This window comes from Podarcis muralis, chromosome 3 (genome assembly GCF_964188315.1).
Source record: "Podarcis muralis chromosome 3, rPodMur119.hap1.1, whole genome shotgun sequence".
NCBI classification, from domain to species: domain Eukaryota; kingdom Metazoa; phylum Chordata; class Lepidosauria; order Squamata; family Lacertidae; genus Podarcis; species Podarcis muralis.
Genome location: NC_135657.1, coordinates 45,212,390 through 45,239,249, shown reverse-complemented (window position 1 = coordinate 45,239,249; position 26,860 = coordinate 45,212,390). Strand labels below are relative to the sequence as shown.

Here is a 26,860-nt window from a genome sequence, read left to right as displayed (position 1 = left end):
ACTTGAATCTGTCCATCAGCATTCTGAGCCAAGCGGAGAGTTATCTAAGGGAGCCAGCCAAAGGGAGAAGCAACTTCAAAACACCATAATTGGTGGAGGGAATGAAGTTGATCCCCATTGTTTCGTTGGTCATATTGATATGTTGAACAGCATGTTGGGGACCACCTTATTACTGTTCTTTCTGCACCACTCTGAGAACTGTTTTTTGGCTGAAGATCAGGGTAAAAAATGCTTACATATTTTTGTTGCAGCTCCTACTTAATACAAGTAGGAGCTGCAACAAAAATATGTAAGCATCTCTAACAGTAGTATATTTTCATTTCACTTAAGCAACAATTTTCATACTCATGCGGGTTGACCTCTTCTCAGTGATTTTTATAAAAAATAATATTTCACTTTTCCTAGATAGTGAAGTTATTATTAAACTTTCTTTTCCACAGGTCTATAGACATTTTAGAATTGTCAGAACAAGAAGAATTGTTGAAATTCCACTACCATACTCTCAGACTGTACTCAGCTGTTTGTGCTCTTGGGAATAATCGAGTAGCGCATGCCATGTGCAGCCATGTGGATGAGTCTCAGCTTCTTTATGCAATTGAGAACAAGTATATGCCGGGCTTGTTACGTGCCGGCTATTATGATCTTCTAATTGACATTCACCTTAATACTTACGCTACTGCAAGGCTGATGATGAACAATGAATTTATTGTTCCCATGACAGATGAGACTAAGAGCATTACTCTGTTCCCTGATGAAAACAAAAAGCATGGCCTACCTGGCATAGGACTCAGCACTTCCCTACGGCCCAGAATGCAGTTTTCCTCTCCCAGTTTTGTAAGAATCAACAATGAGTGTTATCAGTACAGTCCTGAATTTCCTCTGGAAATATTGAAGACTAAAACCATAGAGATGCTGACGGAGGCAGTTCAAGAGGGCAGCCTCCATGTCAGAGATCCAGTAGGTGGGACTACAGAGTTTCTCTTTGTTCCTTTGATCAAGCTTTTTTACACTCTTCTCATAATGGGGATCTTCCATAATGGAGACCTGAAGCATATATTGCAGCTGATTGAACCTAGTGTTTTTAAGGAAGACTCAGTCTATGAGGACGAGACTCGAGTAATAGCAAAAAAAGAATTAATTGCAGATGGACTAAATTTGGAGACAGGAGGAGAGAAGGTCCCAGAAGAAGGACTCCTTCAAATGAAACTTCCTGAGCCAGTGAAATTGCAGGTAATCATGAAATAATCCATCGTAATGACATCTGCTATGGCTGTTTTGTTCACCCATCCACATTTCTCTATCCTCCATCCAGGCAAGGAAGAGGCATTATCACTTCAAGGACATCTACCATTCAGGCAAAGGCACTGGTAAGAGGTGTGGCCTGAGGATAGTCCAGAGGGCTAAGTAGAGAAGCCTGGAGGACTACTTTTGTCCCCTAGGCCTGAGTCTCTTACCTTCTGGATTGAAGGCAATCCATGGAGGAAAGTACTTCACACATACAAGCAAACAAGTTTATATGAACAGAACGATTCAAAACAGAAATTAAAGGTTTGTGCTGAGATATGTGAAGGCAAGAGGGTAGACTTTTTTTTAGTATTCAGAACGAGAGATAATGAAAACTTGAAATCAAAGACTTTGAAAAATCCCAAAAAGAAAAAGGTGTTTGGGTTGTTTTAGAAAGTGTGGGGCTAACCCACAAATAGCACAACTCAAAAAGAGAATTAGAAAAATAAGGGTGATGTGGATAAACTTACATATTACTGAAAGAAAAGAGTGTTCTTTGCCATGAGGTTGCCCGTCATTTGCATACATCTAACCCTTAAAAATATCTAGTTGAATTTTAATAGTTTGTGTTTTGTAACTTTCCCCCCTTTGTTCATTCTCTTTCAGATGTGTCATTTACTTCAGTACCTTTGTGACTGTCAGATACGCCATCGGATAGAAGCCATTGTAGCATTTTCAGATGATTTTGTATTAAAACTTCAAGAGAATCAACGTTTCCGATACAATGAGGTTATGCAGGCATTAAATATGTCTGCAGCACTGACAGCCAAGAAAACAAAGGAGTTTCGGTCTCCACCACAGGAACAGGTATAACATAAAATAGGAGGCAGCTTCTTATATTCAAGTTTTGTTCAAGGTTAGAATCAATTTGCATTGCATACTGCTTTTCCTGAACAATACATCATCAGATTTTTGGTAGATATAATAATAGAAGAATTGTTTTGGTATTTCCAGCAAACGGCCAGATGCTAGGTGCTCTAAAGCAGGTGATGACCTTCAGCAAGCACCAGATATTGAAATATATTGTCTCCATACATCAAGGTTCCATTTAATTGTCATGGGTTAAACCACTGTGTCGCTTGTGCTTGCTGATTGAAAGGTCGGTGGTTCAAATTCCTGCGACGGGGTGAGCTCCCATTGTTCGGTCCCAGCTCCTGCCAACCTAGCAGTTCAAAAGCATGCAGTGCAAGTAGATAAATGGGTACCGCTCCAGTGGGAAGGTAAACGGTGTTTCTGTGCACTGCTCTGGTTTCGCCAGAAGCGGCTTAGTCATGCTGGCCACATGACCTGGAAAAACTGCCTGTGGAAGCGGACAAACGCTGGCTCTCTTGGCCTGTAAAGTGAGATAAGCGCCCAAGCCCCAGAGTTGTTCACGATTGGACTTAATTGTCAGGGGTCCCTTTACCTTTACCTTTAAAGAGTCTAAAGGACGTCTGCTTGTGAAACAGGGATTCCTCCCCTCTTCCCTCCACCCCAGAGATTAGCTTAGAGCAGGGGGCTTTTTCTCATCAAGGAAGATAGGGAATATTAAGCTGCTATTGGAAGTCTAATAGTAAAAAGTTTTCTCCTATCCTATACATAACCTTGTAAACATATCTGAAATGTAATTATTAATTTGTATGTTTTTCAAAGATTAATATGCTGCTGAATTTTAAGGATGATAAAAATGATTGCCCTTGTCCTGAAGAAATAAGGGATCACCTCTTGGATTTTCATGAAGATTTGATGGCACACTGTGGTAAATTTTTCTTGTTCTTATTCTTACTCTTGTTTTATTTGTTTAAACAAATAAAATAGTTTCATCAATTTTATTAGAAAACTCAAAGATATATTAGAGAAACTACAAAGCCTTTGGGTCTGCATCAGTCTTCCTGTTTCCCAGTTTCCCCCTAAGCAGGCAACCTCATTCTAATAGTGTTGTGGTGACAAATGGACAGGTAGATCATTATGAGGTTTGGGCCCACCAATATCATATTGGTTGCTGTTTGAAGCTTAAAAAATTGCATAGTTTGTGTGGAAAATACAGCTTCCATGATAGTGGCAAGCTGTAGTCTTGATTCATTGAACTTGGGCGGCTAAAGTACATATTTTCAGGCATGTAAAAGAACCAGTGTAGAAGCTATGCAACACTGCAAATAAGTAACTGACAATCATGACAGGATAGTAAAAATCAGAGTGCTCAGGTTTTTTAACCTTGTAATGGTTGCATTACTGTTTGAAGCAAAATTGTGGCTTGATTTGTAGGTCATTAACAGTAAAGGTTTTTGCAGAACTGAACAGACCTGGCACCACCATGTGGCATGTTGGGGCAAATCATGTGGCCTATGTCACTGGTGATGTTTGCGGGGACACCGCTCTTGCCTGAGTACCCTTCCCCTTTCCTTGGTCTTCTCAGCAGCCACGGTGGCAGTGGCTATTTTCTCTCTCTTCTAAATACAGTGGTACCTTGGTTTAAGAACAGCCCTGTTTACGAACAATTCGGTTTGCGAACTTTGCAAAGCTGGAAGTAGTGTCCCGGTTTGCAAACTTTACCTCGGTCTAAGAATGGAATCCGAACGGTGAAAGGGCACTGGCGACGGGAGGCCTCATTAGGGAAAGTGCACCTCATATTGAGAACGGTTTCGGTTTAAGAACGGACTTCTGGAACGGATTAAGTTTGTAAACCGAGGTACCACTGTACACTGGCTTAGTTAGAGGGGAGCTGTGGGGGCCATGGCCCAGGTGTGTTTTTTAAGGGGGCGCAACCCACACATGCCCACACACATGCTTTCTCATTGAAGCCTGGCTCCGGCGCACGAGGGAACTGCAGAGACAGCCAGCTTCCTTGTGCCCAATGCCACCAGCCACAACTCCATTCCCAGGTCATGCCTGAGCTGGGAGTGGAGAGAGAGGAGTTGGTAGCAACTGCTGTGATGTCATGTGCAGCATGCAAGGCAGCCAGCCATGGCAGCTCTATCCTTGGGTGAAGCTTGACCTGGGGGTGGAGAGAGGCTGCGGCATATGCACTCCAGGTGTGGTTTGTGAGGCACACCACAGCGGGCTCTCTCTGTGCCCTGCCCCACTTGGGAGTGCACTCTGCACACACACTCTGGTGACCTGAACTTACGTTCTGCTGTTGAGATAATATGCTGGAAGTTTGGTTCTGATGCACTGTAGATAAAAATCATGGTTTCCTCTTAGCTTTCAAGATGGACCACCCACCCAGAGTAAAAGGGGGGGGGCATGGAGGGCAGGCAGCCTTCTTTAGCCCCCTCCCCAAAGAGAGTATCTTTTTGACTTCTAGATATCTAATAAACATTTGAATTTTTACACCTAGGAATTCAGTTAGATGAAGATGGAATTCTGGATGGAAATAGTGATTTGACTCTTAAAGGTCGCCTGCTATATCTTGTGGAAAGAGTCACACACTTGAAAAAGAAACAAGCTGAGAAGCCCATTGATGATGATGCTAAAAAGCCATGTAAGTAAAGTAGCATGTGGGTATCATAAAAAAACCATGATGATTTAATTGCATCAAGCAGAGTCTGATATGTTTGTCTGAATCTAACCATAACTTCTTTTTCTATACAAGTTTCCGTGAACACAAAAACTACCATCCTTTTTTCAATGAATGATGGCTACTGGGAAAGGGGGGGAGGGTGATTTCCCCATGTGAATGTGAGCTAGAAGCTTCCTGAACCTGTTTGGATATTTGTGCCTGTTTATGTGTCTTTCTTTCATTGTGGCATAAGGCTGGGCAGAAAAAGTAGTGCATTCCTGAAAGCGTTTGTATGTGTCTGTGCCTGCTTTACAAAATAGTGCCATGAATTCCCCTTCCCTGTGATGCTGCCTGGTTCTCTGTGTTTCTTGTATGTTGGCAATGTGAAAGAAATGACGCTGGTTTGTTGTGCTCAGGCTGGCTCCCTCTGTGTGATGGTGACATAGGGTCTGGCAGCATTCCAAAGAATGCTGGTAATGTATCTGACATGCTCGCAGCATTTAGCATTTTTTTCAAGCTGCGTGTGTTTTTCCCCAGACTAAGAATAATACATCAAATATAGTTGCCATTTTGCCAGTGTAATGGTGATGTTTATGCATTGTAACTGAAGTATAGGATTGCTCTACCCATTGATTGTTTTGCTTTCAACAAATAATTTTATTCAAACCAGAAATTATTCACAGCTTTCGATTATAAATAGGGAATTACCTTTTTGCTGTTGAAAGTGCTTTTTAAAAAAACCTTCAATGATATGTTTCCATAAATTCAAAAAAGATTTTTTTTGGCAAATGATTTATGAAAGCTTTAGTAGGTGAATATGATAGTAATACTTTAAAATCCAATGTCACTTCTGTCTTCCCATTACCTTTTAATAAGCTTAACTATGTATTATTGATTTAGTAAGAATATTCAGTAAAGGCATTTTTCTAAATTTCTAGTTCTGATACGTATAGCATATTAGACACTTAACTAGCTGGAGCTGAAGGTGAAAAAGCATTGCTATATATTTGTCTTAATGCTTTCTACATTTAGCAACTCTCCAACAGCTGATCTCGGAGACCATGGTACGATGGGCTCAAGAATCAGTCATAGAAGACCCAGAGTTGGTGAGGGCCATGTTCGTTTTGCTACATCGCCAATATGATGGAGTTGGTGGCCTGGTTCGGGCTTTGCCAAAGACATACACTATAAATGGCGTATCAGTGGAAGATACAATCAGCTTACTTGCTTCTCTTGGTCAGATCCGGTCTCTCCTCAGTGTCAGAATGGGCAAGGAAGAAGAGAAGCTTATGATTCGTGGATTAGGGTAAAACCCTTTTTCTTTTCTCTTAATTTGTTTGATTAATCCTAGGTCTAATCAGTTATGGGGGGAAACAACTCTCACGAGCTTCCGTTTATTTCGAAGATATTCATGCATTTTGAATGTGAAAAGATGAGCCACCACCATAGTGATTTCATGCAGCTTCTTTCTATCACTGAAAGTGGCAGCCTGCATAATTTTTGCAGAGTATGCCCTCCTAAATTTCTTTCTCTTATATGACATGGTACTAAAGGGAAATAGTTGAAACAATTATTATTGTATTCTTATTTATTATTGTAAAGTTGTTGGTATATTTTTAAATATTTGATTTTTTTTTCATCGTAGAGATATAATGAACAATAAAGTTTTTTACCAACATCCTAATCTTATGAGAGCGTTGGGTATGCATGAGACTGTGATGGAGGTAATGGTGAACGTACTTGGAGGAGGAGAGTCAAAGGTAAGAAAACATTTTAAATATTGACTGTAATGCCAGATATAGACTGTGTACACACTATGCCTTTAAAGCACATTTGAACCACATTCTTTCCCTCACAGAATTCTGAGCACTGTTTACCTCTCACAGAGCTACAATTCCCAGAAACTCTTAGCAAACCACAGTGCCCAGAATTCGTGGAGGGGAACAAAATGTGCTTTGAAGGTGATTTAAAGGTAGAGTGGGTACACAGCTTATAGTTAGCAGCTTAACTTTCATTAAGGTCCAAAATCCAATTCCAATGAAGGAGATACATATGATGAATCAGGCTTCTAGATGCATATCAATTCCTAGAATTGGAGCCCCAATCCTAAATTCAACATGCATCCACGTGCGGATGCGGTATCTGGGCTACATTCTTTTAATGGAATGTGCACCCCCTTCCAGACTGGAAGGAAATTCAGTGAATAGGCAGCATCCATACTCAAGATACATATCTCAATTTATACCTTCATTTCTTTGCTCTACCAGGTAGTGAGCACATGGTTCTCCTTAGCTTGGTATGTTTTGGAAGCAGAAATTGGTGAATGGCGAGGAAGGCTGAAAGCATCCTCCTCTGTATCGGCCTCTTTCTCTTCCCCCATGTGCATTGGATACTGCCCTTAAGAATTTACTTGGAAAGAAACACCATGCCCCTTTTTGCTATAAATATAGACATAAAAACTATTCTTTGTGGTTCTATGTCTAATTTAATTTTAATTAAATTTAAAAATGAGTGTGGTGCTATATTTTCTTAAGGATACAGAAAAGTTCCTAGGTATTGGTTTAATCTTGACTGCATATGAAATTCAAAGACAAACAAGATAGAAAGAGCTTTAAGTGTGTTAGTATCTAGCAGGGGTCAGCAACCTTTTTCAGCTGTGGGCCGGTCCACTGTCCCTCAGACCATGTGGTGGGCCGGACTATATTTTGGAAAAATAATAAATGAACGAATTCCTATGTCCCACAAATAACCCAGAGATGCATTTTAAATAAAAGCACACATTCTACTCGTGTAAAAACATGCTGGTTACTGGACCGTCCGTGGGCTGGATTGAGAAGGCAATTTGGCCGTATCCGGCCCACGGGCCTTAGGTTGCCTACCCCTGGTATATAGTGATCCTCAAAATATTAATTTGAAGGGAAATTAAGATGAACTCATGGATTTAAATCAAATTAAGCTAAATTATTTTTGTTGCATTTTGATTTCTGCAGATGGCCTCCACTTCAGAATAGATTAGAAATGTGTAGTGTTCCAAATGCCTGTTTGGAAGATGTGTAGAAGAAATAACTTGCAGGACCATGTTTTGTAAAATAAGGAATTTTTGGTAGCTACAAAAATTCACAAAACACATCAAAAATATTAAAATGCATAGGGTTTTTTTTTTTTTTTTTTTTTTGCAAACTGTTCCATTTTTCTAACATAGTATTGTTTGTCTAGGAAATCACCTTTCCTAAGATGGTGGCAAATTGCTGTCGTTTTCTATGTTATTTTTGCCGCATCAGCAGGCAGAATCAAAAGGCTATGTTTGATCATCTTAGCTATCTTTTGGAAAACAGCAGTGTTGGGCTTGGTAAGTATTCTAAAGAGCCTTCTGTTCCTTCAATTCACAACCCATATATTCTGTTGCTTTCTAAGAAGTCTTTGGAGTCCACAGGTTGTGGATCGCACATTTGTTCAAAGCCCCAGCATGTTAGTGAGTGGCTTTGCGTTCACTACCACAGTAGTTCTACAGAACAGCCTTCCCAGAACAGATTTTTCTATACTGGACGAGTGAAGCAAAGTGTTTTTTATGATACTGTTACTAAATTACGGTATATTAAAAACTGTAATGACATAGACTGAATAAAAAGTACATAGGTTCATTTTTAAAATTAAGAACCTCACCTATAACATAAAACCTGTGTCTTTTGGGTAGTAATTTTGCTTAGCTGTGATATTTATTTGTAAGTCACGCTACTTCTATACATTTTATATACTAGGGCTGCCATATTTCAAACAGTGGAAATCCAAGCAGAAAAGTTGTTGCGTTTGCCCAAAGTTGTTGAGCGAAAAGAAGATTGCTGCCCAGATTTTCCCAGACATTTGGGCAACTTCCATCTGGACACTGCTGACGAATGCAGTATTCCAGACATGTCTGGGAAATTCCGGACGTATGGCAAACCTATTATATACATTAAACATTTCTGAAATGTTCTCTTAACAGCATCCCCTTCTATGCGTGGATCAACTCCTTTGGATGTTGCAGCAGCATCTGTAATGGATAATAATGAGCTTGCGCTAGCTTTGCGGGAACCTGATCTAGAAAAGGTAAACCAGCTTCTGAATAGCTAACTATATTTTTATACGTATGTATCTTGCATATCTTCATAAGCATCTGTTTACTAATGAAATACAGTAGTAGCTATCCAAATGCCACAGCACAAGGATACAGAACCTATCAGCACCCAAATGTTGCTGGTCTGCAGTTCTCATTATCCCAGACCATTGATGCTGCTTGCTGGGGCTGATGGGAGTTGGAATCCAAAATCTGAAGAGTCTCTCAGGTACCCTTCCCTGTCATAAGGTTTCCATATCCATGTTGCTTACCATAGGATTATAATCTCCTATAAGACTTGCAACCCTCGCTACCTCCCAGCAACTGAACAGCTGACTGTCATCAACAGCAGCATGATTCTGTGATTCCAAGCTTCACTCAGAAACTGTTAATGACATTGATCTGCTTTGGAAGAGTCCCACTGGATCAGAGCAAAAGTCCGCTTGGTCCAGCTTCCTGTTCCTACAGTGACCAACCAGATGCCTCTAGGAAGCCCACAAGTAGATCATGAACATTTTTCTCCTACTTGTGTCTTCAAATGCCTGATACCAGAGCTAATAAATAGCTGCCATGACTAATAGCCATTGACTAGTAAAAATTTGGACCTGGGTATTCATAGTGCTGCAGGATGTGGCCCCGTCCTACAGGATCTATGTGAAAATCTATTTCTATCTCTGAGTTGCTGTTTCTTGATCAGCAGCTATCTTACATGACCCTATTTTAAATGTGTGGAGCTATGTACACATTTTCAAACTAGATTTTGATTTTTAGTTTAATTACAGAGGAACATGACCTGAGTGGAAAAGCAAATCTGTGAATAATCAGCCTGAATAAATAAGCTTGTGGTAATCATCTTTAAAAGAGTAGAGAAGTGAAGTGTTCTCTGGGAAAATCAATGAATAGATCACTGATGCAGGAGAAAAATCAACGCTGCACAAATTTTACATAATTGGGAGAAGTTCAAAGGAAGTTCAGCATGTTTACATTTCTTTGAATTCAGTGGAGCTTCAGTATGCTCCCCCCCCCCAAGTGCACCCCATTCATTAATTTGTGCCAGCAGCTTATCAGACAGTCACATGATGTTAAGGTCTCACGTTTGTCTGGATTTTTCACTAGATCATAGAATTGTAGAGTTGGAAGAGACCTTGAGGGTCACGTAGTCCAACCCCCTGCAATAATGATGATGATGATGATGATGATGATGATGATGATAATAATAATAATTTATTAATTATTCCAATGAAATAATTCAACAAAACACTAAAACACTAAAATACAATAACCTATTAAACATTAAAAGCTTCCCTAAACAGGGCTGCCTTCAGATGTCTTCTAAAAGTTTGGTAGTTATTTTTCTCTTTGACATCTGGTGGGAGGGCGTTCCACAGGGTGGGTGCCACTACTGAGAAGGCCCTCTGCCTGGTTCCCTGTAACTTGGCTTCTCGTAGCGAGGGAACCTCCAGAAGGCCCTCGGCGCTGGACCTCAGTGTCCGGGCAGAACAATGCAGGAATCTCAATAGAAGCATCCATGACAGATGGCCATCTGCTTAAAAACCTCCAATGAAGGAATGTCCATAACCTCCTGAGCAAGTTTGTTTCACTGTCAAACAGCTCTGTCAGAATGTTTTTCCTGATGTTTCATCAGATTCTCCTTTCTTGTAACTTGACTCCATGGGTTTGGGTCCTACCCTCCATAGCAGGAGAAAACAAGCTTGCTCCACCTTTCATGTGACAGTCCTTGAGATACGGTGTTTGAAGATGGCTATCAAATCTCTTCTCAGTCTCCTCAACCGTTCCTCATAATGCTTGGTTTCTAGAGCCTTCATCATCTTGGTTGCCCTCCTCTGCACACATTTCACCTTGTCAATATCCTTCTTAAATTGTGGAACCCAGAACTAGACACAGTATTACAGGTGTGGTCTGACCAAGGCAGAAGAGAGCAGGACGGCGACTTCCCTTCATTTGGACACTATACTTCTTGTTGATGCAGCCTAGAATAGCATTAGTTTTTCTTTGGGTTTCTGCTGCTGCAATAGCCAGTCTATTGAAAAGGGAGTAAAAGAGGACTTCCTATTAGAATACTGGCTTGAGCGTTTTCTTCTTTTTTTGCAGTAAATGCCTCTTTTGTTTAATTTTGCCTTGTTCTTAGGTAGTCCGCTACTTGGCTGGATGTGGTTTGCAAAGCTGCTCATTGCTGATTTCTAAAGGTTACCCAGATATTGGATGGAACCCAGTGGAAGGAGAACGATACTTGGATTTTCTTCGTTTTGCTGTTTTTTGCAATGGTACTGTAGGAGCCTATTAATTTTGTACCACTATTGTTGTTCCGAAATAATTATATAAACCTTTGACTATCACTGCTACTAATGCACCAAATTAAGTGGTGCTCCTCTTGTGTTTTATGTCACCAGCCTTTCTCATTTGTTTTGAAGGGCTAAAATTGGGAAACGTTATTTTGTATTCTATTTTTTAAATATGGGAACAGTTAGGGTATATTGCTTTCTGTTTTGCTATGTGCCTGTGTAACTGTGACATCAATTTTCTAATTATTCTCCTTTTGTTCTTTGCTGATTTGTAAGTGGTATGTTGTATGTGCAAGTGGCTGTAGGGCAAGCTTTTGCAGAATATTGCAATCATTGATAAAACATTAGCCTTTACAAATCTGAATATGCAGGCTCTAGATTGCAATGATTTCAAGATGACTGTTCTTTACCTTGAACCAGGGTGGCTAAGAATATGATGAAAGTACTGTTGTAGCAAAGAGGTTGAAGCAACAAAAGAGTGAACTAAAATAAGCATTTGGTAACACTGGATGAGTGTTAAAATTCATCTATATGCACACTCCAAGTGTCCATTTCAACTCCCTTCCCCCAAGTCTTTTTCACCCTAGCCCCTTACTTTTTGTCCATGTTTCTTTCACTTTTCTACTTCCCAACAATATGTCAGAAATCCGAAAGTCCTCTAAATGGCTTGTAAAGGTTGATTTGGCTAGGCATTTCAATGTTTCCTGATCTGGATATAGTGGGATTGCCCTACTTGCAGCCAGAATAATAATAGTCACCTTCTCAGCTTACTTAGACGTGGGTTTCTCCCGTCACTCTTAGGAGGCTGTCATTACAGCTGGACCGTGTAATGAATAAAATTTCTGCTCCATCTGGCACAGCAACATGGTGCTGGTACCAGTTCATCTAGGCTTGTTCCCACCCCCATGTAAGCCCTGGATTGTGACTTTGGCTGTGGCCTTCCTTACTGACTGTAGGAGAGAGCGTTGAAGAGAATGCCAATGTGGTGGTAAGACTGCTCATTCGACGTCCTGAATGTTTTGGACCAGCACTGAGAGGAGAAGGTGGAAATGGCCTGCTTGCTGCCATGGAGGAAGCCATAAAAATATCAGAAGACCCCACAAGAGATGGACCTTCACCAAGTAGTGGATCCAATAAAACACTGTAGGTAGTAAAGAAGGAGTTAACTTCCCCAGACCTATTTTATAATAGGTCTTACAGAATTCAGTTTTCTAAAATAAGGCTTTATTCATAATTTGCAAATACTTTGTCAGCTGCCAAACCTAACAGGTTTCTAAATGCAATAGTCCCCAAGAATTCAACATTTGAAACTTTTGGGAGTATTCGTAATAATAGTACATTTTCTTTTTGTTGTAAATCAGAATAGTAGTATTTTATTATACCACAAATAGGCAGATATTTGCCTTGAATTTGACATCTTCTATTACTCCTGAATCAGTACCATAATTCACTGACTTTACATAACTTATTAACAATGGAATATATCAATGTATTACTAAGATGCTTTGGAAAATAAATACTGCATAATTCATTTTGGGGCAGAGCAGTTGTCTTTCCATAGTTCTTAAATATCAGATGGTGTAAGTTCTTTTATTGCAGGTGTGGGAGGAAGGGTTTAAGGCTGGGCCAAATAACTCCTCTCCACACACCTTTCATGGGACCATCTCTCATGAAAAAGTCTGTAATTACCAGAGGGAGGGCAAATTCTAAGAACTTTGGGGGATTGGCTTACCTTTGAAGAGGAGATGGCCAAGCCCCACACCTCTTTTTAGAGACAGAAAAACACACACACCCTTTGCCACCACTTGAGGTAACAGCTTACCTTCCTTCAGCAGCCTGGCATTGTTCCCTTTGTGGTTTGATTCACAGTGCCCCATGAAGGCAATCTTCACTGAATTAGCATAGGGCTTGCAGTGACTACATGTGGATGGCTCATTACATAAATGTAAAAGAGATACCTCAAGCTACATTTTCTTGTGGAGCAATGTTAGAAGTCTATATAACTGGACTCCAGAGTCAGTTTGAGGCAATTATTATTAGATATACCAGGGATAAAACCTAGTCTTGCTTTTGTAACAAAGTTAAGCTTCCATAACAAATTCCTCGCTGACCCTCTATTTTCCTTCCTGTTGGGAAAATAAATTAAACAGAAGTGAGGTGGAAGAAGAAGATGATACCATTCACATGGGAAATGCCATCATGACCTTTTATGCTGCTTTGATTGATCTCCTAGGACGCTGTGCTCCAGAAATGCATGTAGGTTCTGTTGTTTACTAGTGTTTATCATCCTTGTTTAACATCTACTTGCTGCTAATTGGTTAAAATCAGAGCACAGGTTTAATAGTACTGCTGTTTCTGAATGGGTATCAAGTTGTAAGTTGTTGCTGCTGTTGTTGGTGGTATACTCTTGAGAAACTTAAGTATGAGTTTTGGCTTTATCCATTCAGACTTTTTAAGCATAACAGCACTTTAGCATACAGGGAAATGCAACCATTGACACTGTTACCTCTTCAATTCTAAGTGAGTGAAGCTTTCCAAACATACTTAACACGAGCACTACAACTTTCCAACCTAGTGTCAATATACTGTGTACTATAACTCTAGCTTCTCATGAATACCTGTATGTTAAGCTTTGCTGTAGCCCCCCAGTATTCTAGATTTTCAAATCATTGTTTGAAATCATTACTGTTACTCTCTTGCTTATGAATAATATGTGTACATATTATGATATCAATCATATAAACAAATGTTTGCATTACTCCTTTGTTAGCTAATCCATGCTGGCAAAGGGGAAGCAATTAGAATACGATCCATTCTGCGGTCTTTGATTCCTTTGGAAGATTTGGTGGGTGTGATTAGTATTCCTTTCCACATGCCAACAATATCAAAAGGTAAGAAAAGTGTTCCATTTTTATTTCTGATATGTTCTAACATAAAAAGCTTGACTGATTTACAATACCTTTTTCTCAAATATGTATGAAAATTAAAATGGAAATGAAACAGAAATTCACACTGACTTTCCTTGGCACGAGCCTCTCAGTTGTAGAATTGCAGGAGTATGTGATTATTAAATAATGATTCGAAGATAGTAAACCAATAACTAGATGTTCAGTATCAATATTTGCAATAACAAGGATGCCATAGTGCTTGTGATTGGAATGATTTAGGTTTTATCTGCCGAATTCCCTTTATTCAGTCAAGAAAATGGGTAAGCCATCTAGAGGATGTCTAGAGGATGTTCATACACTCATTCTTCTTGGCAGGAAGTAGTTATGCAATCATATATCCTAATAGTGATCTCAGTTCTCTGAGAGCCGGTCCTTATGTAGGCAAGTTGGTACCATCAATGCTCAAGAGGGAGGTATGCTACCATAAGTCTTGGGAGAATCCCAGGTTTGCTGATACAGAAACATTTTCAGGGGGAACAAGCCATTTGAGGACTGAACATGCTCAGTGGACACGGACTGTTGGCTGACTAATGTCAGAGGGGAAAAATAGAGGGGAGGAGGAATGAATTGGATTGCCCGAAATCCTGAACAGAAGCACTCCATGCTGCAACATTTTGTTGCAGGTACAATTTGCTTGTATCAGTACCAGAAATCTGTGTAATTGATTTTTTTTTTTCAGATGGTACTGTGGTGGAACCTGATATGTCAGAGGGGTTTTGCCCAGACCACAAGGCAGCCATGGTATTGTTCCTTGACAGGGTCTATGGGATTGAAGACCAGGATTTTCTTCTACACCTTCTTGAAGTTGGCTTTCTGCCAGATCTTCGTGCTGCTGCTTCATTAGATACGGTAACAATTAACTTTTGATTACTAGGTTCTCTCTTTGATCTAGATCTATACCATGCATGTATTCTGACTTCTCGAAAATGATAAGGAAAGTTTTTGCAATACTCTAGAATTGAGTATTGAAAGTTGGGAGACTTGACTTCAAATTCCATGGATGTATTGTATAACTTTAGACAAATTCAAATTTTCGTGTAAGATATTATTATCTACTAATAATAAACAAATGTTTAGATAAATTCAGAGCACAAAGCCATTGAAGCAGTGTAAAGTAAAAAAAAATAATAAACTGCAGAAACACAAAATCTGTGAACAATAAAAGTTTTTTTTTAAAAAAAAATCAGACTCTAAAACAGCAAAATGTTTCATAAAATATAAAACTAATCTTCCATAAATGACTGGGTTACACCTCAGAAGTGCTTAAACAAAAATGTATTTAGTAGGTGCGTAAACATCATTGTATGGCACTCTCAGCAGTTCACACCATCTGAGGAGTTCATAATTACATTACATTACATTACATTACACAGGCATTTTGTAAATTAATTATTCTTATTTCTTATTTTTATTGTTTTATATTTTGTGATTACAGACAGCTGAATCTTCCAATTAAAACAATGGGAAATGAAATATGAAATAATAAACATGTTATGTGATTTTAGCAAATATATGAGTTTTTTAAATATTGAAAACAAATGGCAGAGGAAAACAAAACAAGTTTAGCACACTCATAATGTCCTTTTATTCCTATAAAAATCCATCTTGCCTTCCTTGAAAGCAAACCTAATAGATTGTCATCATGTTACTATGTAACCATTTTGTATAGAACAAAACTTACCTACCTTAATAGCTTTACAATTTATTTTATAGGTTGCTCTGAGTGCTACAGATATGGCCCTGGCTCTCAATCGGTACCTCTGCACTGCTGTTTTGCCTTTATTAACTAGATGTGCTCCTCTTTTTGCTGGCACAGAACACCATGCTTCCCTTATAGATTCCTTGCTACATACTGTGTACCGACTTTCCAAGGGCTGCTCTCTTACCAAAGCTCAACGGGACTCTATTGAAGAGTGCCTACTCTCCATATGTGGGTAAGTGTATACTTCTGGGATTTATAGGAAAATTAGTTTCTAGAGCGAAAGTGTCTCTTAATAACATTGGTAATAAATGTTTTTAATGTTTGATATTTTATCGTGTTTTTAGTATTCTGTTGGGAGCTGCCCAATATATTGTATATTATAATCCCAATATGTCACCTCCCTGATAATATACTCAAGATAATAATAATAATAATAATAATAATAATAATAATAATAATAATAAAATAACAATTTATTTGTACGCCGCCCATCTGGCTGGGTTTCCCCAGCCACTCTGGGCGGCTTCCAACAAAGATTAAAATACATTAAAGATGCTTTGAATGTACTCAGGATGCTTTGAAATAGCAACAGAACATTACACCTCTTTGGGAATAAATTCCATTGAACTGTGAATATTCATAGGGTTGGATTGGAATGGATGAATACAAGTTTATGGGTTTCTTAAAATTATTCTCATAAGTCATAAGAGAATCCAAAGAAATACAACAAAGTATAAACAGACATGTGCAGAATAAACTCTACACTGTTTGGATAAGGTCTGCAAAGTAGGTTGCTTGCTATCCTCCAACAGTAGAACACATTTTCTACTCACCATTTTCTTTCTACTTGCAGTCAGCTGAGGCCTTCAATGATGCAACATTTGTTGAGAAGATTAGTGTTTGATATTCCACTGCTAAATGAGCATGCAAAGATGCCTCTTAAGGTGAGTGTGGTCTTTAATCTTCCCTTTCAGAATATACAACTGCCACTTACCATCATCCTTCAGAATCTAGATCTGATAACAGCATTTTGACTACACTGTGAAGCAAAAACATTTCGTCACAGTCATTTACATCCAGCACACTCTTCAAAACAGATCACATCATCATCATCATCATTATTATTATATTGCCCGATACCTGGAGGTCTATGTCTCAGTACCTGAAACTGATCATACCTAACTGCTCTACAAAGTTTATAGTGGATTCTCTGAAACTGAGTTATTTTTCCCCCTCCCAAGTTGCTGACAAATCATTATGAAAGATGTTGGAAGTATTACTGTTTACCAGGAGGATGGGGCAACTTTGGTGCTGCTTCAGAAGAAGAACTTCATTTGTCCAGGAAGTTGTTCTGGGGTATTTTTGATGCCTTATCTCAAAAGGTAACTTTTAAGTTTATGTTTTAAGCATGTTGGAAGAATAATGTACTCTAATTTTTCTAATGTCTTTTTTGAGAAATGGATATTCCTGCAAACCCTTTATTAAATGTTCTTCATAGTTTCCCCAGCAAAGTTTGATTGCCTAATAAAATAAGTATATAAAAATGACAATTTATGGCCATGAATGCAACTAAATTATTGTACCAGGATCCCTGGCTTTTAACGTAATGTGAAGACAGTATTCTTTGAAAATGAATAATTTCCAAATATGCAATAATAATTGTGCATTACATACAAAATGTGACTCCTTTGTGTATAAACAAGTGCTTGCACATGCATGCCAGGTTTTATTTCCTCTGATAATTCTGGCAATAGCTCCTCATACCACATTGGAGGCCATGTCTGCAGTCCTGCCAAATTGTGAGGACACTTTACATGGTGACTGTTTCATGATTCCACTCCTTTTGATAAGGCCATTATAATTACCATGGGTCACCAATATATACTACTTGTTATCCTTCAGTTTTGGAGCGCTCTGTAGAATGCAAATAAATAAAGTAAATAAATGGGATAAAATAGAGAAGATGGCAGAAAGCTGGTTTCAGAAAAAGATTTCTCACTACCCCCTCTTTTTTTAAGTGAATGGTGGTGCCCTGGAACCACCTAAGGACTCATCTTTGTATTTAATGTCATGTTTTGAAAAATTCGACTGGCATCAGCCCTGTGGGGTGGGGTAATAATAATCAGGATCACCATAGATATGGAGGAGAAATTTAACCCCTCCCTCCAGTGCTATTTGCCCAGAGAAGATCCTGAATGTACACGCCATGGTAGATCAAAGTACAAGTGATGCTAGCTCAGATACTAAAACATTGCTAATTTTCCAGCAAAAATAGAGGCTGTCTCAATTCATTGCTAGGTCTTTTGTATTCTACTTTGTCTTCCCAGAAATATGAACAGGAACTATTCAAACTGGCCTTGCCGTGCCTGAGTGCAGTGGCTGGGGCTTTGCCTCCTGATTACATGGAATCAAACTATGTGGGTGTGATGGAAAAGCAAGCGTCCATGGATTCAGATGGGAACTTTAATCCACAACCTGTTGATACTTCGAAGTAAGGATTTATTATACTGTTGTGCCACTTCTGGTGTATTTTGTCCAACCCGCACTCAGCTCTTGCCTGCGGTTCCTAGAAGCTGTCCGCATGCAACAGCAGCCACATCCCAGGAAACAACTTCAACCGGCTGGCTAAACAAGGTGAAGGTAGCTGATGGGTCTCTAATCCTCAGTGAGCTAGAGACTTCCCCTGGCTCTGGCAGATTGAGCAGATGAGACCAATAGTGGGTCTGACGGTCAAGAAGGCAGTTTCTACACAGGCTATAGAGGGAAGTGAGGGGCAGATGATGCTTGTCAAGCTGGGAAGGTAGCCAATCAAGGAGAAGGAAAACTCTGATCCTAAACCTTTGCTGCCTTGTGGGAAAGCTGGGGAGACAAGTATTGTATATAGAAGAGGCACTTAAAGCTGATTACTGTAACCACTTCTTGGACCACTTCAGGGAGAGTATTCCAAAGGGGGTCATCACAGAGGAGGTCCACTTACATGTTATTACCAAACAACATTTGGCTGGTTTTGTAATGATCAGCAGGGTTTCCTTGGAACATATCGAAGCTTAACTTGGTCTGTATTGGGGGGTGGGCTGCTAGGTATTTGCTGGTCTCAAGCTCTTTTAGGGCTCTAAGTATGTTATGATCAACTGTTTTTTATGAAAGAAGGATTAAAAGGAATGCACAATTTATTATATATATTATTAATCCTGGTCTTGTATTTTCTTATCTAGCATTACAATTCCTGAAAAGCTAGACTACTTTATTAACAAATATGCAGAACATTCCCATGATAAATGGTGCATGGAAAAGGTAAAATGTTTAGCAACTTTTTCCCCCAAAGCATATTTAAAGTATTAAAAATCTGTCTGGATAATAGTCTGAAACACATTTTCCATTTTTAGTATCCATCATGGAATCTTGTTTATGTTGCATGAGTAGAACAGTCTTCTTTCTTTAATCAAAAAGTTTTCTTTAAATGCATTTATCTTCTGAGTTTCAGTAAATGAGGAGTCCCTGTTTTTACATTTATACTAATCTAATTAGTTAACACTTTTTCTTTGCTTTTTGCTTTTAGTAAGGATGTTTATGTTTGTTATCAGATATTTGGATGGTTGCGTTTGCATGGTTGCCTTCTATCTGGAAAATGACATTGTAGATCTAGAAAAATAGAAATCATAAGTATCTGATCCAATTTTACCAACGGTGCATATTAGTGCCGTGGGGTGGATGGATGCCAGGTATATATACAATGCTTCTGCATCATGCATGCACTATTTAATATATGGTCCTTTAAAAAAAATTGTTCTCTTTGAAGAGCACCTCTTGTGTGGTAAAAATACAAGTTTCATGACCACAACATACACATGCAAGCTTTTAGTTACTATTTGTTTTAAAATGCACTTGATTTAAGTCTATATCTACTATAGTTGGGACTAGGGAAGCTGGAATAATCCACTTTAAATGGATTTATTCCCAGAATTTGGTGGTTCTGCCCCAATTGAGCTTTCCCCCCATTATATCAAGTCTCCCATTACATCTGAGCCAACTAATTATATGCAAAATTATATGCAAAAATTGTATATTATACATATAAAAGACTCAAGTGTCATTCAGTATTATATTTCTGCAGCATAAATTTATCGGTATTAATACATGAGTATTTTTAAACAATTATATTCATTGTTGTATGCATCTGTTACTTTTGGAAACCTGGAGAGTATATACATGTAATATTATTCATATAATACTGCATATTATATGTGAGAATTAGTCACATATTTAGGGCAACCAATTAAAAAACCTTGCTTCTTGTTGAAACCAAGGAGCGAGACAGACAGAAATGAAAAACAAGCAACAAAGATAAGTTTGACACCGAGATTTTCAGAAAATTCTCTCCATAGATGGGACCTGCAGCACAATGGTGCACTGGAGTGTTCCACTCTGCTCCACCTCCTCAGCCACATTTCTGTTTCCATTCCCTAACACTTAGTCAACATTCCATGCCCTCTAAGTGTGCTCAGTCAATGGGCTGTTTTTGTTGTTGGGGAGGGGATGATTTTCTTCCCCCATCTTTTAAAAAAACCTTTTGCAAACCTTTGGGTTCCTCTTAGCCTGTGCATGGATAATGTAGCTGTTTTGGCTACATTAGTATTCTGAGAATGAGTTCACTATTAGTATATATGATAAGAAGTTCTTAATAATCATATATATGATAAGAAGTTTTTAGTTATTGCATGACTAATTAGAATATAGGATATTGTTATTACAGCTGTTAAGTCATTTTAAGTTCAAAATAACCAAGGCAAAAATATGCTGGTGAGTCTAGTTCTCTTCGACAAGTGGGTGTAGCATAATGATAGCATGCAAAAACACCATCCAAAACATAAATGACATCAAGATTCCTGTTCAGCTTATCCCCTCCCGCTTTTTATTTTTATCAGTTTGCAAATGGGTGGATATATGGTGAAACATACTCAGAATCTTCCAAAGTGCAGCCATTAATGAAACAATATAAACTGTTAGCAGAAAAGGTAAGAAGTTCATGTCAAATGTTTTGTTTGTGGTGATCTTTTCATTTTATTATTAAAATTAACTTTAGTGATATCTAAAACAATAGACAAATCCCTTGGTTGTTAGAACTCCTCTCATATATTAGAACACATTCTAAGTTAGGAAGACGGGATTAATGATATTTTTGTGCAAATTGAGCACGTTCCACCAGTCTGAAGTTTCTCGTCTGGTCTGAGGCAGGACTTGTGAGAGAGGAAAGAGAGTAGGGCACTTCATTACAATATAAAAAAGTCATCATAGCCAATAGGTTTTATAACCTTGACCAACAGTTTATGAATATGCTGAAAAACCCAGCCATGGATAATCATGAGTCATCTTCATTGCTAAATTCCTTCTTCCTAAAAATGGGAATGCACAGTTTAAGGACTCTTCAGAATGGTGACTGGACTTCGCCTTATGCAGAGCGCATGAAGCAGCTGTCCTTGCTGCTCAACACTTGTGTCCATCCTCAGTGTTTACCAGGGCATCCCTCATATGGCTGGATGATCTAGAGAATTCATATCAGGACCTAGACTGTGTAACAAGAATGTTACTTAAAATTTCCAGGGCAGCTACATTTCTGGCTGATGCCACACTCCATGACATCCAGTATGTGTCTTGTTCCTTGGTGGCCTCCCTAAAAATAGAATGGCTTATCTATGAATTCTAAACGCATAGAATTCGATTCCTCAGTTTTTCACCTCATGTCAGGGCTACCGTCTTTATGAATCTTTTCATCAAACCTTTACATGAGCTGCACCTTTTAACTAATAATTTGCTTCTCTCTCTTTGGCCTATGTTGACATATTGAGTTTAAGTGATGGGCTTATCATTTTTCTTCTTTTGTCCAAGACTTCCCTTGTCTTGTCTTGTGTACACCTTTTGAGATAATCTGAGATGGCTGGTAGTGTAACCTCATCATCTCTACTTCATACAGTGATATTGCAATTCATCCTTGCAGCCCACCTCTGATTCCATTTTTGTGTGTGAAAAGTTTGTTACAGTGACTGCAGTGAAACTTGTTTTAAAATGAATATTTGTAGAATCAAGCTATATTTCTGCATTCCAATGTGGACATGCTGGGTAGTATGCTGGTTATTCTTACATTTTAATGCTATACCAGAGTTGGCTAGAGGTCTGGGGCTTACCTAGGCAAGTATTAGATTACTATTAAATTATGTAATAATTAAAATATAATAGTGTTATAAGAGAGTGTACTGTCCTCTCAGCTACTTGATAACTAAAAACATAACCATCTATTTGTTTTCCCTAGGAGAAAGAAATTTACAGATGGCCAATCAAGGAGTCCTTGAAAACCATGCTTGCTTGGGGATGGCGGGTTGAGAGAACGAGGGAAGGAGATACTATGGCTCTTTATAACAGGCCACGCCGAATATCACAGACAAGTCAGGTACATCCTGTATCATGCTGCAAGTGTTTGCTTCTACCGCGTAACATAATCTCAGGCATCCAATGGTTAATAAATATAAAGGACTAGTTTAGATGTAGAGGAGGATTTGGCATACTATCGTCATGAAAAATAATCAGGTACCAGCTTCATTTGCTGCTGTACTTCAGTTGTGTTGCACATGTAGGGAAAAGAGGTGAGGAAAATTCTAAAGCTGTGTGTGCAGTTTTGAATGAATCAAGAGACTGAATTATACAGTGTTGTGACACTATTTTGTATGTGTTTTTTAAAACTTGCTATTTATAAAGAGTCTTAGGGCTGCAATCCCAACTCCTGGCTAGGAGCATCAGAGTTCAGTGGAGTGTTGGAGCCACCACCATATCTGAGGTTCTGCTGCTTATGCTGGCCTAGGGCAGAAGGTGATACACAACTGTTCTTTGCTCTGCCAACTCCAGGCTGGTACAGCAGAGAGACTCAGATTAGGTTCATTGCTGGTAACTGGATTGGCTTATGTTCCAATGGAACATTCGCCAACCAAGTCTGTTTCCTCTCCACCCAGTTTTGGGGGTTTATGCTGGCTGTTACTGAAGGGAGAGGGATGTTTGCTTCTGCTGTTGGTACATGAAACAGAGACCTCCATGGTAGCATACACCCCCCCCCAAAAAAAAAACCACTGGAACCCTGTGGAGCAAGATTTCCATCACATCCTAACTCCTCTAGCTTGGCAGGTCAGGAGTTTGGATTGCTCTGTATAGGTAATCGCAACTATTCCTGATAAATGATTTTCAGGATTGCAGTATTTTCTAGAAAATAACTTTAATCTACAACAAAGTCCATTATTATTTTTCCGGATAGTGTTTCAAGAGAGATTCTGGGGAAAGAGAAATGGCAGCATTCATTTCTTTAAAATATTCTTTGCCTTTTCCAGTAGATAGACCATTTCTTCAAGCTGAAATTTGTATCATGTACCTGTAGTTTTTGGAAGAATATCGTATTAATGCTCAGCATGTCTCATCTTTTGGTTCCATTTCTATTTGATTTCACTCTGATTCCTTGCACATGCCAATATTCATTTAGATAAATGGAAAATTGGCACAATGCAGTTTCATAAAGTCCCCAAAATGTCAGTATTGTACTAACAATTTTTTTATTATAAAAAAATATTATCTAGACTGTGCCTAACTCTTATTAATCTGCAGCATTTTGCATTTTAATAGAGAAATATGTGTAGGCTGATAAATTGTCAATTGCTCCCTCTTTCCAGATGATTTGTTAATAAACCTCTTATCCTTTGTAAGTTGTCATTTAACTTTTTAACTTGTATTTGGTCATTCTTTTTTCCCTTTTTTGTTACACATCTGTTCATATTTACTCAGGTTTCTGTAGATACTGTCCATGGTTATAGCCCTCGTGCAATTGACATGAGTAATGTTACCCTCTCCAGAGAACTGCATGTAAGTCATATCACAGCTAATGTCATGTATTAGAAACATTTAAGAAAGCTTTTGTTTCTTTCACCGTGTTTGTACAATGCAAGTTCCCTGCTTATCCTCTGGTAGCTATCATTCATAAAGATATATGACATCTGTACAATTTTAAGAATTTCCAGAGGATTAAGCAGGTTAGTCCTTGCAGCAAAAACTAGTGGGTGCTATTGTAGTTGCTTAAATTCAACATTTGTATTATAATTCCAGTTACAAAAAGTGGACTACAAAGAGTAGCCCCAAGCAGAGTACAGAGTACAGCTTCTTCAGTGTACAGTGGTGCCTCGCAAGACGAAAAGAATCTGTTCCGCGATTCTTTTCTTCTAGCGGTTTTTTCGTCTTGCGAAGCAACCCCATTGCCGGCTAAGCGGATTAGCGCTATTAGCGATTTAGCGCTATTAGCGACTTAGCGGGCTTAGCGGCTAAGCTGTTAAAAGGCTATTAACAGCTTAGCCGCTTTGAAAAAGGGGGGGAAAGCGGGGGGGGGGAATGGCGAGACTCGCAAGACGTTTTCGTCTTGCGAAGCAAGCCCATAGGGAACTTCGTCTTGCGAAGCGCCTCCGCGACGGAAAACCCTTTCGTCTAGCGGGTTTTCCATCTTGCGAGGCATTCGTCTTGCGGGGCACCACTGTATCTTGAGCAGCTTTTTGGCTTGAAAAAAAAATTCAAGAAGATAAATCAGTTAGTACAATTAAGATCTGCAATAACAATTAATTTTGTGCCGTGGCAGTGATTAGGGATAAGAGCCAATGTAGCAGAGGAGAAATCTGTTGGGTGACAGTTTTTGCCAATTCCTCCTGCAAACGCTCATGTCATCTCCCAAGGCATTATGGGAAAAGACCACCAATCCTCTGTAGCAAATCTTTGGGTTGCACAGGCAAAAAACACTTCCACCCCTAATCCTATGGGATCTAATGGGATCGCTGCATTAAAGCAAACATTTCTAATGTTTGAGATCATTTCTTGAAGCTTAGATTTGTAAAATTAATGTACTAGGCAGCTAATTATTGGGGGGGGGGGGCGAATCTGAAGTGCACCTTTGCAACTTTAGCAAAAGCATAATAATATAAAAATAAATGCAAAAGAAGCTTCATTTAAAATTGGCTATTGTGAAGCTGACTGCCATATCCTAAAACAATAAAACAATAAAACAAAAATGCATAACAAGCATGACTTAAGATTAGCTGTTATGAAACAAATCCTTTTATTTCACCAGGCTATGGCTGAAATGATGGCTGAAAACTATCACAATATATGGGCAAAGAAAAAGAAGATGGAGCTTGAAGCAAAAGGTAAAGAATTTGCTTATAGTTTTACAAACGTATGAATTATTAGCTTGGGTTTCCTAACAATAATGATTAATTTAAAAAAAACAGGATTGTAGTAATTCACCCAGGTTTTTAGCGTATAGATTCAGATATACATATGTTTAGAACATATGAATACATTCTGGAAGTTAATAAAAAAAATTGGCCTGAGTAGTACAGCAGAGACCAGGGTTTGTTTTGTTTTGTTTTTTGCTTACATATGTATGAAGGGCTACATATACTGATGATACTATGCAAAAAATACAAATAAATCATTGTGTATTTTGAAGATATTGATTTGGGAATAATTTTGGAACTGAATAATACTGATACACAGTATGGGTTATCCCACCTCATAATTTTTAATGCATATATCAGCTATTAAATTTAAAAAATAAGGCCTCAGAGTTTTTCAAAACATGTTATTTCCTACAATATGCATTAAAACATACACAGACAGAAGCCATCCAAACACCACTTGTCTTTGCCAACCATTTTAAACTCCTATCCCACCTCATAATTTGCTATATCTACTTTTTAAAGCTTTCAATGCCATGTTCATTTAGAATACCATGTCAAAATCTAAAGGCAAGCATTTGCTTCAATGTCTTCCTTGCCTTATCCAAGTTAAAGTCCGTGCCTTAGTAGGTAAAAAGATGTTGCTAGCAGAGAATACATTAATTCTTGACTGATGCCCACAATATAGAACTGTGAGAAATTATCTTTTAGCTAAATGACAACCTAATAACTACATCTTGTCAGACTGAGGATTTTCATTCCCAACGGTAAGTATGAAAACAGATAATAGAAAAAAAGCAAAATGCAGTTTAAAACCTCAGAAGATAAAGTCAAGCGTTGCCTGTTTTAGAAGTGAGGGGGTGGCAATGTGCTGGAAAGTATGTTTAGCTTTGCAAAGTTGAGTCATATTTTTGATTCTTCTTTTCTTTATGCTACTGGAAAAGTTTTAGCAAAGATTCATTTCTATCATAGCAGTTACGGGCAGGGCAGGGCAGGGCACAGGGTTGGATTTAGGTTTGATGAGGCCCTAAGTCACTGAAGGTAATGGGGCCCTTTATATGTCCAGCTGTCCTTTGTCAACAACAAATAGTCGCTGTTTTTTGTGTTGAATATATGCTATATGGTAATTTATGGACCTAATAGATATCTAAAGCCATTTGACATAACAAAATATGTATTTTAACAAAGTAATTGTTGAACTGAAATACAATTAAGAAGTAGTATATTAATAGTGAAATAATTATTAAGCTCTAACTTAAAATGATTGGCGGCCCATTACTTACATCACAGGAGCCTCCACAACACAAAACACAGTTGCTGCATGTAGGTTTTATTTTATTTTTTATCTTATATTTTGGAAATGTACACCCAGGGTTTTTTTCCCCTTTAAATTTTTTTGGGGCCCCTAAGAGAGTGGGGCCCTAAGCTGTAGCTTGTTTAGCTATTATGTAAATCCAGCACTGGCAGGACAGAGGGCGACTTTGCTCTTGTTTCTTCTCATCACTAAGTGTCACTGCTGGTTCCTGAGAGAGAGATGGTGAAGAGTGGGGAATTCAAAAAGGTGTGGGAGTATGGTGTCAGGACACCAAAGCTGCACACATTCCATGCCTCATCCTTCTCCCTAGGAACCATGAGGGATGCCTGATATTTGGAAGGCAGGTGGGCTACGCTGCCCTGCTTCCACCGACTTCTCCTGCTAGGCAGACATCTTGCTTGCCTTCCTTTTTAATATTTGTATTCAACTGCTAAAACAGCTTATCAGAAATGCATATAATATATCATGTGCTGGCGTCTTTAATGT

At 38.7% G+C, this 26,860-nt stretch overlaps 1 protein-coding gene across 17 annotated transcripts in view; it reads left to right on the top strand.

The window, feature by feature from the left end:
• Positions 1 to 26,860, top strand: part of RYR2 (ryanodine receptor 2) — a 235,952-nt gene that overhangs the window by 129,943 nt on the left and 79,149 nt on the right. For all 17 annotated transcript variants that reach the window (XR_013392185.1, XM_077925763.1, XM_077925761.1 and 14 more), the window contains 22 exons: positions 441 to 1,230; positions 1,891 to 2,091; positions 2,917 to 3,022; positions 4,601 to 4,744; positions 5,795 to 6,068; positions 6,408 to 6,522; positions 7,979 to 8,111; positions 8,745 to 8,848; positions 11,005 to 11,140; positions 12,115 to 12,301; positions 13,309 to 13,414; positions 13,929 to 14,049; positions 14,786 to 14,955; positions 15,820 to 16,040; positions 16,662 to 16,752; positions 17,050 to 17,190; positions 18,136 to 18,299; positions 19,024 to 19,102; positions 20,734 to 20,823; positions 22,116 to 22,253; positions 23,627 to 23,704; positions 24,951 to 25,026. Coding sequence is in view for 16 of the 17 variants with exons in the window: in XM_077925763.1 (XP_077781889.1) it covers positions 441 to 1,230; positions 1,891 to 2,091; positions 2,917 to 3,022; positions 4,601 to 4,744; positions 5,795 to 6,068; positions 6,408 to 6,522; positions 7,979 to 8,111; positions 8,745 to 8,848; positions 11,005 to 11,140; positions 12,115 to 12,301; positions 13,309 to 13,414; positions 13,929 to 14,049; positions 14,786 to 14,955; positions 15,820 to 16,040; positions 16,662 to 16,752; positions 17,050 to 17,190; positions 18,136 to 18,299; positions 19,024 to 19,102; positions 20,734 to 20,823; positions 22,116 to 22,253; positions 23,627 to 23,704; positions 24,951 to 25,026 (3,665 nt within the window). In the remaining variant the exon portion in view is untranslated. The remainder of the gene's footprint in view (positions 1 to 440; positions 1,231 to 1,890; positions 2,092 to 2,916; positions 3,023 to 4,600; positions 4,745 to 5,794; positions 6,069 to 6,407; positions 6,523 to 7,978; positions 8,112 to 8,744; positions 8,849 to 11,004; positions 11,141 to 12,114; positions 12,302 to 13,308; positions 13,415 to 13,928; positions 14,050 to 14,785; positions 14,956 to 15,819; positions 16,041 to 16,661; positions 16,753 to 17,049; positions 17,191 to 18,135; positions 18,300 to 19,023; positions 19,103 to 20,733; positions 20,824 to 22,115; positions 22,254 to 23,626; positions 23,705 to 24,950; positions 25,027 to 26,860) is intronic.